Source organism: Biomphalaria glabrata, chromosome 11 (genome assembly GCF_947242115.1).
Source record: "Biomphalaria glabrata chromosome 11, xgBioGlab47.1, whole genome shotgun sequence".
Taxonomy (NCBI): domain Eukaryota; kingdom Metazoa; phylum Mollusca; class Gastropoda; family Planorbidae; genus Biomphalaria; species Biomphalaria glabrata.
In genome coordinates this window covers 23333479-23349152 of record NC_074721.1, presented here as the reverse complement: position 1 = coordinate 23349152, position 15674 = coordinate 23333479, and the positions used below count along the sequence as shown (strand labels likewise).

The following is a 15674-nucleotide window of genomic DNA, read 5'->3' as shown; positions in this document are numbered from 1 at the left end:
CTTTAATATAAAGCAAAAAGTATGACGTATGTATGTATGTATGTACGTATGTATGTATGTATGTATGTATGTATGTATATATGTATGTATGTATGTATGTATGTATGTATTAGGGGTGCACCGGATAGTCGCTCCGGCTCCGGCTTCTGCCGAATATCCGGCATTTTTTACTATCCGGTGCTATTCGGCTCCGGCCGGATATCACTACCGGATAGTAAACCGGATAGTAAAAAATACACCTATTTAATATGCATAAAGTGGACCTCGTTCCATTAATGCCTGTTGTAGAATGTATTAATGTTTATACTAAAACAAAATAATGTTCTTAAAAATAGAGCCATTGTGAACATGCACCAAACATCGTTTATTATAAAGATAAGGCGTGTTAATAACTTATTATAAATAGAAATAAAACTTTACATCATAAATGCGCTTTACATACAGAGCAGCAATGGCTTGCACTTTTTTCAATTTGTCTTGACCTTTGAGTAGGTTAGTTAACATGTTAAAATGCTACAATCCTTGACTACGTCATGCTGACCAGACGTCTGTCTAGCTGTGTGGGTATATCTCCAGAGGTAGAGATGAACAACTCCTACCCCTTTTATTTGTTTAGTCCATCACATTGAGTTTTGTTTATAGGCAGGTGACCACAAGTTAAATACGATGGACGTAGGTTTAATGTCAGCGTATGTATGTATGTATGTACGTATGTATATATGTATGTATGTATGTATGTATGTGTGTATGTATATATATATATATATATATATATATATATATATATATATATATATATTGTATATATTTTTACTTTTTACATTTTGCAAATCGTAATGCTCATTTTTAGCGGCCCCCGTAAGGGGAGAAAGCCGCTATTAGGTTTGTGCAAAATGTCCGTCTGTCTGTCTGTCCGTCTGTCTGTCTGTCTGTCCGTCTGTCCGTCTGTCACACTCAGATCTCGAAAACTAGAAGAGATATGAAAAATATTATTTCATCATTAAATGCGGCTTGAAAAGTTTAGGTGCAATGGCTACTTTTGGTTTTCTAAAAGCAAACCGTTTAATTTATAAAATTAATTATACAAGCGATTTTTTCAAAAAAAAAAATACACCAATTCTAAAACAATTACGTAAATGTAATGGAGGCAATGTTACAATATGCTAAAAAAGAAGCCAGATTTATATGTATTTTCAGTATCACTAAGTCAAATATATTTATAAAATGTACAGGAAATGTTTACAACAAATATTAATAATAGTTAAAGATGTTTTTTCTAGTCAACTAGCTGTTAAAGTTAAAAGAAAACATTTCTGTTTGTTTATAAAGGCTAATAATGCTTTTTGTATGTAAATATCACTCACATTTTTTTAAATGGACTTATTATGCAGCGACTTTCGTGCAGTTGCCACATGATGCGGTGCTAAACCAATTCCTTAAACTTTTTTGAAAAAATCAGATTTTATTTATTTTTTGTTTAGTGCCCCCATCCAAATAAAAGAAGATTATTTTTGTGCGTTTTGTCTGTTGGTCGGTCTGCCCATCACGATTAGATTAACAAATAACACTAGAGGCTCTTCTAACTTTTAGATTTTATTTCCATGCTTAAACATTGCAAGAAACACATGATCTTTAATATATTGTTCCGTTTTTTTTATGTAAATAGCATATAATGGCTAAATAAAAATATCTATATTAATTTATATTTCATTAACTATAAATTTGTTCCGGATATTGTTTGATAAAAAATTAATTATGTCAAATGATTGTTTGAAATCGCATAATTGACTAATATTACACTTATATTCTTTGACACTACTTCACTATAGTTTATTTATCAATATCAATTGTTCCGAATTTTTAACTTAAAACAAATTTATGTCAAATAATTTTATTTTTTTCAAAATATCGACAATAAGTTATTCAGGATTTTAAAATAAGAAAGTAATTTACTAGAAACGATGATTGAAAATCACTTTTCAGACTTATTTTACAATTAATTTTCTTGCTGAAACATAATAAAAGTTGTTTAATCGGTAAAGAATGTTTTGTATATATTACCTTAATATTCTTACAAATCGTCGCCAAAAATGATCCGAATTTTATATGAAAAATCTAATAACGCTAATAAATGTTTGAAATCCTTCTTCTAATAAATAAAACACATAATTTTCTCATTTACGAAAATTGTTTGTTCCGGATTTTTTATGAAAAATAGTATAACTCTATTTATGTAAAATCGCACTTCTCTGTTACACTACATTTAACTTTCTAGCTAAAACTTTAGATAATCTAATTATCGTTAATATTATGCTCCGATTTTTAAGGAAAACAACTTTTTTTCTCGCAATTAACATGACGGACAGACAGACTGACAGACAAAACAAAAAAAAGCGTCTTTAATCCTTATATATATATATATATATATATATATATATATATATATATATATATATATATATATATATTTATTTATTTATTTATTTATTTATTAAGTCTAACTAGCCCATGAAATGAAATGCTAAAAGAACAAACTCGGTGCACCAATGTCTATGATCCCTAGAGAAGCTGCTCGTATAGATGACATTTTTTTAGTCTAACTAGGACGTGTGACGTAATGGATTTTTTTTCCTTTGACGTCATATGGAGTTAATTCTTTAAATGAAATGCTAAAAGAAATCACTCGGTGCACCAATGTCAACCCTCAACAAGCTGCTCGTATAGATGATATCTTTTAGTCTAACTAGGTTGTGTGACGTAGTGGATTTTTTTCCTTTGACGTCATATGGAATAAATTCTTTAAATGAAGTGCTAAAACAACTCGGTATAGTAATGTTTATTAAACCTCGTAATGTGACTCGCATTTTAAAAAGACATAATAGCTAGATTTAGATCTAATCTAGATTTTTGTTACACTAGATCTATATTTTTTTTACACTAGAGCTAGATTTTTAAAACTAGATCTAGATCTAAGTTCTAATTAAAATCATTATAGAATCTAGATCTAGAATGTCTTGGTCTAGTTTAGAATGTTTGATGTTTTACATGTTTCGGTTGTTCCTTCAGAGTTTAAATCCAAGCCTCCCGTAGGACGACGGGGATGGGAGCGGGCAGGGTTTGAACCTGGGACCATCGATGAATCCAAACGACAGTCCAGCGCGCAAAATGCACTACCAGACAGCCATGATTTAGACTAGATCAAGATCTATAATTTTATCTCTAGGCTTAAAGTGTAGATTTTTATTTCTAAAGTCTAGATTGTCAATATGTCAATATTGCAATGTTATAAAATACTAAAACTAATCTACTATTTTAATATTTCATATTGTAATTAGTCTATTAATTGATTATCTAGTGTTTTTTTTATATAAATCTTATCTAAATTACATCTACATTATCCCAAATACATATTTTAGATCTAGATCTAGTAGATTTAGATATTGAGAGTGCTAAATTAGTAGTTTAATTTAGGTAGATCTACATGCTCATTCTAGTTTCATTTAAATGAAAATGCTCAATACCAAAAGATTATCTAAAATCGCTCTTCTGACATATTGTACATATCCGGTATTTGTCATTCCGTCATGTGTAGGTATATTATCAATAGTAGGCTATTAGTTTGTAACCAGTTTGTCATTAGATTAAGAGCAATGCATGGTTGTGCGGTTAGCGCGCAGGACTGATTATCTCTACGGTCTCGGTTTCATACCCTGCTCGATGCCATCCTCCGTCGACCAGCGAATATGCGGATCCGACAGGGATCCGTCTTCCACGGGGGCCGCCTCTGAGTTTGTTACTCTCTTTGTAATCTTGTTTTTTTTTTACACTTTCAATGACACTTTTCACATTTCAGCACGACACATTTTGGCCAGTTTATTCTTGTACGTGATACGTTTCATTGGAACGGCCCGCTTTTAAACGCTCTTCCAAACACACTGACTTCTGACCTGTCCATTCGATATTTGTTTTCTCTCCCCGACACTTATACCAGAAAGACAGAGTGAGTTGATATAAGCAACACAAAGATATGAGGGCTCAGTGGGACAATCAAGTGTCAAGTGTTCTTTCTTCTATCATCGTGTTGATGATGAAACAAATTATTCGGGATAATGTTTCGTATAGTGTAAATTATATATATAGTGTTAATTTAAAAAAAAAGAGACCCACCTGAGCCATCTGATAAAAATGTTGGTATGTTTGATCCTGGTTTGTATCGTTGACTACAGCACACCAACTCATATTAACAATTTGACTGTCCAATGATCCGTGATTTCCATTAGATATACTATTGATACTCATGACTGAACCCTCTATTTTCTATGTGTCCTTTGGCTACTATGAGTGGACCTTGTCAAGTTGTTTTCCATTGTAGAAACACAGTCATATGGTCTTAATGTCTGTTGAAAGTCCACAATTAAATAGTTCAATACAAAGTGTATACCAATGCAAAGCTCATACAGTAATTGATAATAAATAAGCTTTAAAAACATACTGTTAAATTAAAGAACAACGAATAATGTATAAAATTAAACGGTTCAGTACACTGGAAATATTGTAATGGTAAAACATTTTGCAAATAAGGAGATAAAACAAGATTACCTAAAGAGTTTTTTGTAATCACATCGGATCAAGAAATATTCAAGACATGATTTTGTTTGCTTGTTCAAAGTAATAAAAGTTCAAAGATTAATTACATCTACCACCCTCCCAAACCAAACCATTTGAGTGGGGGGTGAGGTCCAATTTTTATGCAGAAATCATAGTTTGTGAACAAAGTTAGTTAAATATCTCTATTATACAAGCAGTCGAGTATGGAGACACAATCCAACGATTGGGTTCAACCAGAATGGCCGAGTGATGTTCCGTCCGTTTGGTATCGATATTGAACCCTTTCGTAGGATTAAGTCTCTCCGCACTCAAACCTCAAATTAAATTGTTATTAAATACACAATGAACCAGTGTGGTCGGTACCAGGTTAGACCGTGGGAGGGGCGATAGATGCAATCATCCTACCACCAGCCTGACAGACCAATCCTTTTTTTTCTTTTAGTAAAGAAATTACAAAAGTGTATAAATAATAATAATAATAATATTACATTGCATTACATTACAATGTGCAGGCTGACTGTATAGAGGAAATCCAAACTAAAAACAACCTAATACCAAAAATGCCTGATGAGGAAGTCTCAGCAGCTAGATCAAAAACTCACTACTGGACTGCTCCTGGGCCGGACACTTTTGGTTGAAAAACTTACAGCCATACATTAACATCTTGTTTTAACGAGTTAATAGCAGAACCGTCTTCAATGCTGTTAGAACTCACTGAAGGGAGAACATCTCTCCTATCCAAAAAAGGTGATCCGAATCAACCATCAAACTATCGCCCTATCACTTGTCTTTCAGCGGTGTATAAACTATTAACTTCACTATTAAAAAGTAAAATGTATAGATTTTTCTCTGCCCATAAGCTACTAGCAAGAAAAACAACAAGGTTGCATTTAAGAGTCGATGGGCTGTAAATTACAGCTAACTATAGGTGGTATTATATTGCACAAAGCTAATAGGAGAAAAAGAAATTTACACATGTGCTACATCGACTACAAAAAACTTTTGATTCAGTTCCACACGATTGGCTATTAAAAAACCAGGATATTCATAGAATCAACCCAAGAATAAAACAACTTTTGAAAGTCTTTATGAATAATTGGAAGATAAATCTGCACCTTAATCGTGATAAACTAGGTTCTGTGCACATAAGAAGAGGTATATACCAGGGTGACTCACTATCTCCGCTCTGGTTCTGCCAAGCAATTAATCCTCTATCTACATTACTCCAAGACACTACAAACGGTTTTAGGGTTGACACTAAATGCACTAAATGTGTGTCCCACTTATTATACATGGATGATCTAGAGCTATATGCAGAAACAACCGAGCAAATGTTACACACCTTAATCAAAACGGTAAAATGCTTTAGTATGTCTTTTGGCCTAATCCTATACTCTTAAGCGAGCAATTCTTGTATGTATGTATGTATATATATTTATATTTATATATATATATAAATTTTATTTCGAAAACGGCTCTAACGATTTTCTTTAAAATTTCAAGGTATGTGCATAATAGTGAGAAAAAAATTCTCAACTCATTGGCCACATCGGGAAAACTCAAGGTCGACCGTTATATCGGTTTGAAAATGCCTCATTATCGAAAAATTAATTTTGGCTAGAATGTTTTATGAATGAAAATTTTCTATATGACGTCAATGGGAAAAAAACTTGACACCGCTTACGTCACTAGGCTCACAGCAGAAAAGAAAAAAAAACTTTACACCTCCTACGTCACTGGCTTACAGCCGTTCACTAAAGCATTTCTTTGCTACAAGTTTTATCGCGTTTCAATGAATAAAAAGACACAACATTTTGCGCACCGTAGTTGAAGGTTTAGAACAGTGTTTGCGTTCATTTTTAACTGAACATCAATTGATCAAGCACGTGGTTATCTGAAGACGCCCAAGTGTTTACAAGTGTTTCTACAAATTAAACATTTCATCCCTGTTAAATAAGGTAAGTGAAAAGAAGAATTTGATTTATGTGCATAACTTTAATTAGCTAGAATGTAGGCCGAAAGGAATAGATATGGTCCTTATGGATTTTGATTCTGGAATCTACGTCTAAATCTAGATCTTGATTCAAGACAGCTAGATTCCCAGGGGATGCAACTGCTATGTTGCTCGCCATTATTCTTGCACAATAGATGGAGGTTTACGACGTAGGCTAATAAGATTTCTAGAGGATGGTGACTTATCCCTAAGCAGCAACATGATACTTTTCTTTTGTTTGTTGGGAATGGTTATAAAACATCTCATCTAGCTATTGGCCACAAAACATCTCATCTAGCTATTGGCCACAAAACAGCTCATCTAGCTATTGGCCACAAAACAGCTCATCTAGCTATTGGCCACAAAACAGCTCATCTAGCTATTGGCCACAAAACAGCTCATCTAGCTATTGGCCACAAAACAGATCATCCAGCTATTGGCCACAAAACAACAAATCTAGATCTAGCTATTGGCCACTAAACAGTTAAATCCAATGAGTCAATACAATCCATCTATGGGATAGAAATGTTCACATGCAATTGTGGAGTGGAATTGGTGTGAACGTCCATTTCATTTGCCATAGCTCTAATGTTTTTTTTTTAATATAATGCACACATTTTAATACTATTATTACTAATACTATTATTTATGTAAGCATTATTATTTATTATTTTATTAATTGTTATTATGAAGTTAATATTTATTGATATAACGTTATTATTCGGAATTTTAATATTCAGTAGTGTAATATAGTATACCAATTATATTTTTACAAAAAAAACACCAATTTAATCCATTGCTATTAGGAAGATGCCGCGGCCAAGAAAACGTCAGTTATTCAACTTCAACCAAGAATCTAGAGAAGGAAACAACAACGCTGATCCAGCTAAAGTCCCTCGCCTTTCTTTGGTTTTACATGAACGGGATTCAACTTCAATAAATTGCCAGTCTTCATTGAATCACCAGCCTTCAACTACAATAAATTGCCAGTCTTCATTGAATCATCAGCCTTCAACTTCAATAAATTGCCAGTCTCCAGTGAATCACCAGCCCTCATTTTCAATAAATTGCCAGTCTCCAGTGAATCACCAGTCTTCAACTTCAATAAATTGCCAGTCTTCAGTGAATCATCAGTCTTCAACTTCAATAAATTGCCAGTCTCCAGTGAATAACCAGTCTTCAACTTCAATGAATTGCCAGTCTCCAGTGAATCATCAGTCTTCAACTTTAATAAATTGCCAGTCTTCATTAAATCACCAGCCTTCAACTTCAATGAATTGCCAGTCTCCAGTGAATCACCAGTCTTCAACTTTAATAAATTGCCAGTCTTCATTAAATCACCAGTCTTCAACTTCAATAAATTGCCAGTCTCCAGTGAATCACCAGCCTTCAAATACGACAAATCTCAGAGAAGCTTCAACTAGAGCAAATGCAGTTATTAGAAATATCGTCAAACTAGAAAATTCTGAGAAGCGTTTAAGGAAACTTGAGGATCTGCGACTTCGAGCTTCACGACGACTTAAAGTGGAAACTTGCACACAGTATTCTCAGAGACTTGAAGATCTGCGGCAGAGAGCTTCACATCGACTTCAAGCGGAAACTTGCACACAGTATTCTCAGAGACTTGAGGATCTGCGACAGAGAGCTTCACAGCGACTTCAAGCGGAAACTTGCACACAATATTCTCAGCGACTTGAGGATTTGCGACAGAGAGCTTCACAGCGACTTCAAGCGGAAACATGCGCACAATATTCTCAGCGTCTTGAGGATCTGCGACAGACAGCTTCACAGCGACTTCAAGCAGAAACATGCGCACAATATTCTCAGCGACTTGACGACATGCGACAACGAACTTCAAGACGATATGTAAATGAAACTCCCATAGAATATTCTAAGCGACTTGACGACTTGCGACGAAGAGCTTCACAGCGACTGGAAACTGAGTCTCCAACAGAATATTCCAAACGACTTTATGACATGCAAAATCGTGCTTTACAACGAACAAATAATGAAACGCCTACTCAACGAAATGAGAGACTTGAAGAAATGCGACAGCAAGCAGCCATAAGATTATCTGAAGAAACCCACGAACAACGCATCGAGAGACTTGAAGAAATGAGACAAGGGGCAGCCATAAGATTATCTAAAGAAACCCACGAACAACGCAATGAGAGACTTGAAGAAATGAGACAGCGGGCAACACTAAGGTTATCTGCAGAAACGAAGATAAAAGAGGACCAACGTTTGGAGGAACAAAGACGGCGTGACGCAAGACGAAGAGCAGCCTTGGAGAAAACTAAAGTACAAACGTACAAGAGCGCAGTGAACTCAAGTGTTAACTATAGATCATTGGGCCCCTTTACAATTACATGCATACATTGCCAGGCGATACATTTTCCAGAGGAAAGAGTTGGCAACAAAGTTAACAGAGACTCCTTCGGGGACTGCTGTTTACATGGTCGAATTTCCCTGGAAGCTCCTATCTTTCCAAATGAATTAATTATTTTGTTTTTAGGTCAGCACCCTTTGGCACAGGAATTTCATAAGAAGATACGAAATTTAAATGCATGCTTTTCATTGGCATCATTTAATGTGGATGACGACAGGACAATTAATAGCCACGGCATTTATAGTTTCATCGCAGCAGGGATGATTTATCATAAAATAAATTTGGCTGTTCATCCAACACAAAATCCAAATGGTGACTACGAAAGACCACAATATGGTCAGCTCTACTTTCTGGATCCCGACGATGCTGTGAATGAAAGAATTCATCATCCATACAATAGTGACATCAACCAAGACTTAATGAATAGATTGGAGAAAATCATACGCGCCGTCAATTGTTTCGCTCAGGCATTTAAAATGATGAGAGAAGTGGAGACAGAAACTAGACAACTTGCATCAGCAAACGGAATAGCACCTCCACATGTTCGACTTTTGTTTACTAATCCTGATGGTTTTGATATCAGGCGCTACAATGTCCCCTCATCCAATGAAGTATGTGCTGTGCTGACACTGAATGCTGATCAAAGCATTCCAGCTAATGAAATGGTTGTACATCAGCGAGGCAAAGAAATAGTTACTTTAAAGAACACAGACAAACGAACAGAGCCCTTCACATATCCATTATTTTATCCTAAAGGCACCTTTGGATATTCTGTGGATCTAAAGCTACAACAGCCTTATCCCAGTCGGCAGCATCTAACAAGACTGGAAATGGCACAATACCGTATTGCTTATCGCAAAGGACTCACCAAAAATCTCCCACTTGAAAAAGATCGAAGCGATCTTGATCTACGTGAAACACAATTCAACGCACTACATTTTGGTGGCCGACTGTTTCAGCAGTATCTGGTTGACACATTTATTAGAGTCGAACGCGATCGCATCCAGTGGATCAAGTCCAACCAAAAGAAGATTCTGGCTGAAAAATACATAGGAGTGTCTAACTGAGAAATGGACGAGCTCCCATCCAAATCACAAGAAAGATGATGCTTACTATAAGCTATCCCGACAAGACCAGCGTCTAATCTTTCGACTCAGGACCGGACACAACAGAATGCGACAACACATGTTCCGGAAGCTCAAAATTGGAACCAGTGAAATCTGCCCATGTGGAGTATCACCAGAAAATGCCGACCACGTCCTCCAAAACTGCTCTCTCTACCAAGAGGCCCGTATAAGACATTGGCCCCAAATCACCCCAATAGAAAGAAAACTATATGGAGAGCTCCCTGATTTGGAAACCACTGCGCAGTTCATCTCATGTATTGGTCTAGTCATATGAACACTCCAACATAACAATGAGAACGATGAAGAAGAAGAAGTCTAACTTTCTTAAAGAACTGGCTGAAAAGAAAGATGCTGTTGTTGGTGAAACCATCATTTTACCATCCTCCTTCCCAGGCTCAACACGATACTATGCTGAACAATTTGAAGACGCCATGGCTATAGTACGACGCTTCGGTTCACCAGACTTCTTTATAACCATGACATGTAATCCGGAATGGCCTGAAATAAAAGAAGCTGCCCGTATTGTTACCGAGGAAGGGTTTGTTATTCAGCAGCGAGCTCAAGATCGTCCTGATCTCGTTGCGAGAGTAGCAAAGCTGAAGTTTGAAACCATCTTTGGGAAAGTAGCAGCCTATGTTTATACTATTGAATTTCAAAAGCGTGGTCTCCCTCACATGCATCTTTTACTAATTATGAGATCGGAAGACAAAGTGCACAATCCTGATGAGCTAGATGATTTAATTTCTGCTGAGATCCCAGACAACACAGATCCTGAGTTGCGAGAACTGGTATTGAAATGGATGATCCATAATCCTTGCGGTGAACATGACTTAAATGCGTCATGCATGAAAAACCACAATGGAAAAATTCACTGCCGTTTCGATTTCCCCAAACCTTTTCAAGAAACAACATCACTGGTTGACGACGAAAAACCAAAATTAAGACGTCGGTATGATTCCAGACTGGACCAGCAGAGCCCTGAATTTTCTCACGAACTAGCTGTCTACCGAAAAGACAAGTCTGGTAGAAGAATAACCAGAGACAACCGCCACGTGGCTCCTTACAATGCATATTTGCTGAAACTTTTCAATTGCCACATAAACGTTGAATTTGTTGGAAGCATTAGAGCAGTGAAATATTTATACAAATATATTTACAAAGGACATGACTGCGCCTATATTAAAATTGTGGAGGAGCAAAAAAGAATAAATTATAATGAACCAGACACATACATTGAAGGGCGGTGCATCACACCACCGGAGGCTTGCTGGCGTTTATCTGGAAATGAACTCCAAAAGAAGAGCCATGTAGTGCAACGTCTTGACATACATCTTCCTGGTCACTACCGAATGTCAGACATTGTGAATGTGCAAGAAGATCTGGCGGACACTGGCATTAAGGGTTCCACATTGGAGTCTTATTTCAAAACCAATGCAACCAAGAAGCAAAAAGAAGAAGCTAACCGTCTTGCTGGACTGGATGAAGAAATTACCTACCACTTTTATTGGCAGATGCCCGAGCATTTTAAATGGATCGGAAGGACGAGTGAATGGGTTGAGAGGCTTCGACAAATCAATGTTATTGGTCGTATCCACAGCGTTAATTTTGTTGCCCAGCCAGAGTTATACCATCTCAGGATGCTTTTGTACCACGTCAATGACGCTACAAGTTTTGACGAACTTCTTAAATTTAATGGTATCAGGCATGCCACGTTCAAGCAAGCGTGTCTTGCTCGAGGGCTTGCCTATGATGACCAACAGTGGATAGATGGTCTGCAGGAATCGGCCATGTCAAAAACACCTAGAGCCATGAGAACACTATTTACACAGATTTTAATATTTGGATCTCCAGAAAATCCAAAAAGACTTTGGGAAATGTTCAAAGCAGATCTGGCTGAAGATTTTCTTCTAGAAATAGAACGCACAGGTGGCCGAGTGGAAGACGCGATAAATCATACCTATCGAATTATCGCCTCCAAATTAAATACCGAAGCCACAGAAGGCAGAGATTTTCAGTACTGGGTCAACACCTTTGGCATGGACAACATTGACTTTGTCAATAACCATTTAAATGTGGATATGCTTAACAACGACTGCTCAATACTGGAAGGGGAACGGTTGTATGGACTCCTAAAAGGGAAACAGCTTGACATAGTGAATACCATTCTTGATGCTGTCACAAGTCATAACTCTGGACCAAGATGTTTTTTTATTGATGGACCTGGAGGTACTGGAAAAACGTTTGTGTACAAAACTATTTATCACATTCTTCGGGGTCGAAATTTCAATGTGAAATGTATGGCATTTACAGGAATAGCATCAATTCTTTTGCCTAATGGACGCACCTCACACAAAACATTTGGCCTCAGTGTGCCCCTTACACCTGAATCAGTTTCAAACATAAAGCTAGGATCAATGAAAGCTGCTCAGTTAGCGGAAGTTGATGTATTTTTAATGGATGAGGCCCCTATGCTGCCAAAATACGGACTTTCTACCGTAGACCAGCTACTAAGAGCAATCGGCAATGCAAAAGAGCCTTTTGGAGGAAAAACAATAGTTTTGGGGGGCGACTTCCGGCAATGTCTTCCAATTCAGCCACGAGCTAACAGAAGTGAGCTTTTAGACGTATCCCTTAAAAAGAGTGACTTATGGAGACATTTTAGAATATTTCGATTAACCAGAAATATGAGAGTTGATGAAGAAGAGACGGATTTTGCCGAGTTTCTTTTAAGGATTGGAGACGGTGAACTGCCATTGAATGATATGGGTGAAATAGCATTGCCACAAGATGTCATCTCAAAAACAAACATTATTGACGAAGTTTATGGGGAATGTTTGGCAGATAAAAGTTACGAACAAATGAAAGACAGGGCAATTCTGGCTCCCTTAAACAAAGATGTCAATTTAATCAATTGTGAGCTTATAGACAGATTACCTGGAGAGGAAAAAGTCTATTTTAGCTTTGATTCAATCAAGGATATGTCAGAAGGTACACTTCAATTTACCACAGAATTTTTAAATTCCATAGACATCGCTGATTTGCCTCCACACAAACTAAAACTAAAAAAAAACACAATTATCATGCTACTTAGGAACTTAGATGTTTCAGAAGGACTCTGTAATGGGACGAGGCTCATTGTCACTGAACTGTGTAACAACATAATTATTGCTAAGATTCTAACTGGCGAACATTTTGGAAAGGCTGTTCACATTCCCAGAATCACTCTAGATTCCAGTAAGGGGAAACTTGGATGCACAATGCAGCGCCATCAATTTCCTGTGACCCCTGCTTTCGCCATGACAGTCCACAAATCACAAGGTCAAACATTCCAGTTCGTTGGAGTTGATCTCAGGGTCCCAGTCTTTATGCATGGTATGCTGTATGTGGCCTTTTCAAGAGTGAAACGACAAAGTTGTTTGAAAGTCCTTCTTCCCCGAGACAACGCAAATTACACCCGGAACGTTGTGTGGAAGGAAGTGTTGAACTAAGATAAAGAAGGTTAGTATTAGGAGAGTCAAAAGTTACCTACTTTCCTAGAATCTAGATATATAGGTATTGTGTTATAATTATTTATAAATAACACTTTCTAATAGGTATCTGTAATAAGGCTTAAAACATTTGGTAGTTGATTTTTTTCTTTGAAAAACGTGGATGGGAAATAGGGATTGTATTAGCTGTAAAATGTCCATATTCTCAACTCATTCTAATGCTGAAATATAATGTGCAATGCAATGCTACGGTGGTATGGATAAAGTCATCCCAACAGTTTTTGCACTATGTTTGATAATAAACTTCGCTATGAATAGGCTGAACATCATAGAGTTCAAACTTTGAGTTCTAAAATTTGTTAACCATTAAAATACAACTATTTGTTAGTCGAACATCAGAACGATATGTAACTTCGACCTTTTATTTTATGTCGACAAATAAATTAAAATACAAATATAATTATTGTTTGAAATTTTATTATAAGAAAAACACAAATTAAGATTAATTTGGATATTCCTATTACAGCCTGTTTGTACCGGAGAATTGATGTACTGGATAGCAAGTGGTAGTGGGAAGCAGAGATGTGAGTCCTCATTAGACATTGCTATGCTAGCTCCGTGGCTTTGAACCAACGTTAGACTATCTATGACCAGCGTTCATCTGACTCAAGGAAGATTTGATAATGTACCTAAGGCGTGTCTAACTGCAAGATCCACAGACCTAATTGTTTATGTTTTATCTCTTTGGATATGACATACCTTTATTATAAAACAATAATAATCCACTCTAGCCCTACAATTTATGTCTGGAAGAAGTAGAGTTCTTTAGTGCTTGTATATGTTTACCAAAGAACAGTTTTAGTAGATCAGATAAAAAAACTAAAATATGTCTTACATTTCTACAAAATCGATGCATTGAAACAAATGGAGATCATAGAGATCAAAAGTGATCTAATAATAGTGAACATTTGGTGAAACTGCTCAACATGTATTTTGTACATGAATCAAATCTTTTTTGCACCAACATTATATTTTTTTTATCAATTTATTTTTGTTCTCTAGGAAACTCTTGGGTTTTGCAGTATTTGTTTAATACTGCAGTTAAGTATCCTTTTTTTTTCTAATACCATTAAATTTAACTATTATGTATAATTATTAAATGTATATAATCAAGTATTATGTATGGTAATTACATTTAAGTAACACAGTTTTATGTATGGTCATTACATTCATGTATCCAAGTAGTATGTACAGTCATTACATTCAAGTAGCCTATCCAAGTTATATGTAAAGTCATTACAATTAAATATCAAAGTATTATGTATGCTTATTACATTTAGGTAACCAATTATTATGTATGCTTATTACATTTAGGTAACCAAGTAGTATGAATGGTCATTACATTTAAGTATCAAAGTATTATGTATGGTCATTACAATCAAGTATCCAAGTATTAGTATGTATGGTCATTATAATTAAGTATCAAAGTAGTATGTATGGTCATTACATTTAAGCATCCAAGTAAAATATATGGCCATTACATTTAGATAACCAAGTATTATGTATGGTCATTACATTTAGATAACCAAGTATTATGTATGGTCATTACATTTAGATAACCAAGTATTATGTATGGTCATTACATTTAAGCATCCAAGTAAAATATATGATCATTACATTTAGATAACCAAGTATTATGTATGGTCATTACATTCAAGTATCCAAATTATATGTATGGTCATTACAAGTATTATCTATTATCATTACATTGAAGTAACCAAGTGTTATGTATTGTCATTACATTTAGGTAAAAATGGTTTATGTATGACTATTACATTTATTATATGTTCTTTTTAATAATGCTATGTATCTCTTTGTGCCATTAGTTCTTTTGCCTTCTTAGCCAAAAAAAAATGTTATTTATGATATTTGTTTGAAAGGCATTGATCATGCATTAACTGATTTTTATTAACTGATGGGAATGAGATAAAAGTTAAGCAATCCAGTAGATTGCTAGCATTTCTAAGTAAAGTAATGAAATGTCTTTTAAATATAGATAAAAAAAAATA

The 15674-nt window shown here is 35.5% G+C and overlaps 2 protein-coding genes across 2 annotated transcripts in view; one reads left to right on the top strand and one right to left on the bottom strand.

Moving 5' to 3' along the window:
• Window positions 1-15674, bottom strand: part of LOC106064530 (substance-P receptor-like) — a 154986-nt gene that overhangs the window by 63964 nt on the left and 75348 nt on the right. Inside the window, exon 2 of the mRNA XM_056003934.1 lies at window positions 4168-4397. Coding sequence (XP_055859909.1) covers window positions 4168-4299 — 132 coding nt within the window. The 5' untranslated portion in view covers window positions 4300-4397. The remainder of the gene's footprint in view (window positions 1-4167; window positions 4398-15674) is intronic.
• Window positions 10417-14831, top strand: LOC129928948 (uncharacterized). Its single transcript, XM_056045549.1, has 2 exons — window positions 10417-13615; window positions 14132-14831. The coding sequence occupies exon 1, from the start codon at window positions 10417-10419 to the stop codon at window positions 13603-13605; it is 3189 nt and encodes a 1062-aa protein (XP_055901524.1). The 3' UTR covers window positions 13606-13615; window positions 14132-14831.

What these genes read in the sequence shown, in the direction of transcription:
- LOC129928948 (XM_056045549.1), top strand. Translation starts at nt 10,417, where the DNA reads ATGAAGAAGAAGAAGTCTAACTTTCTTAAAGAACTGGCTGAAAAGAAA.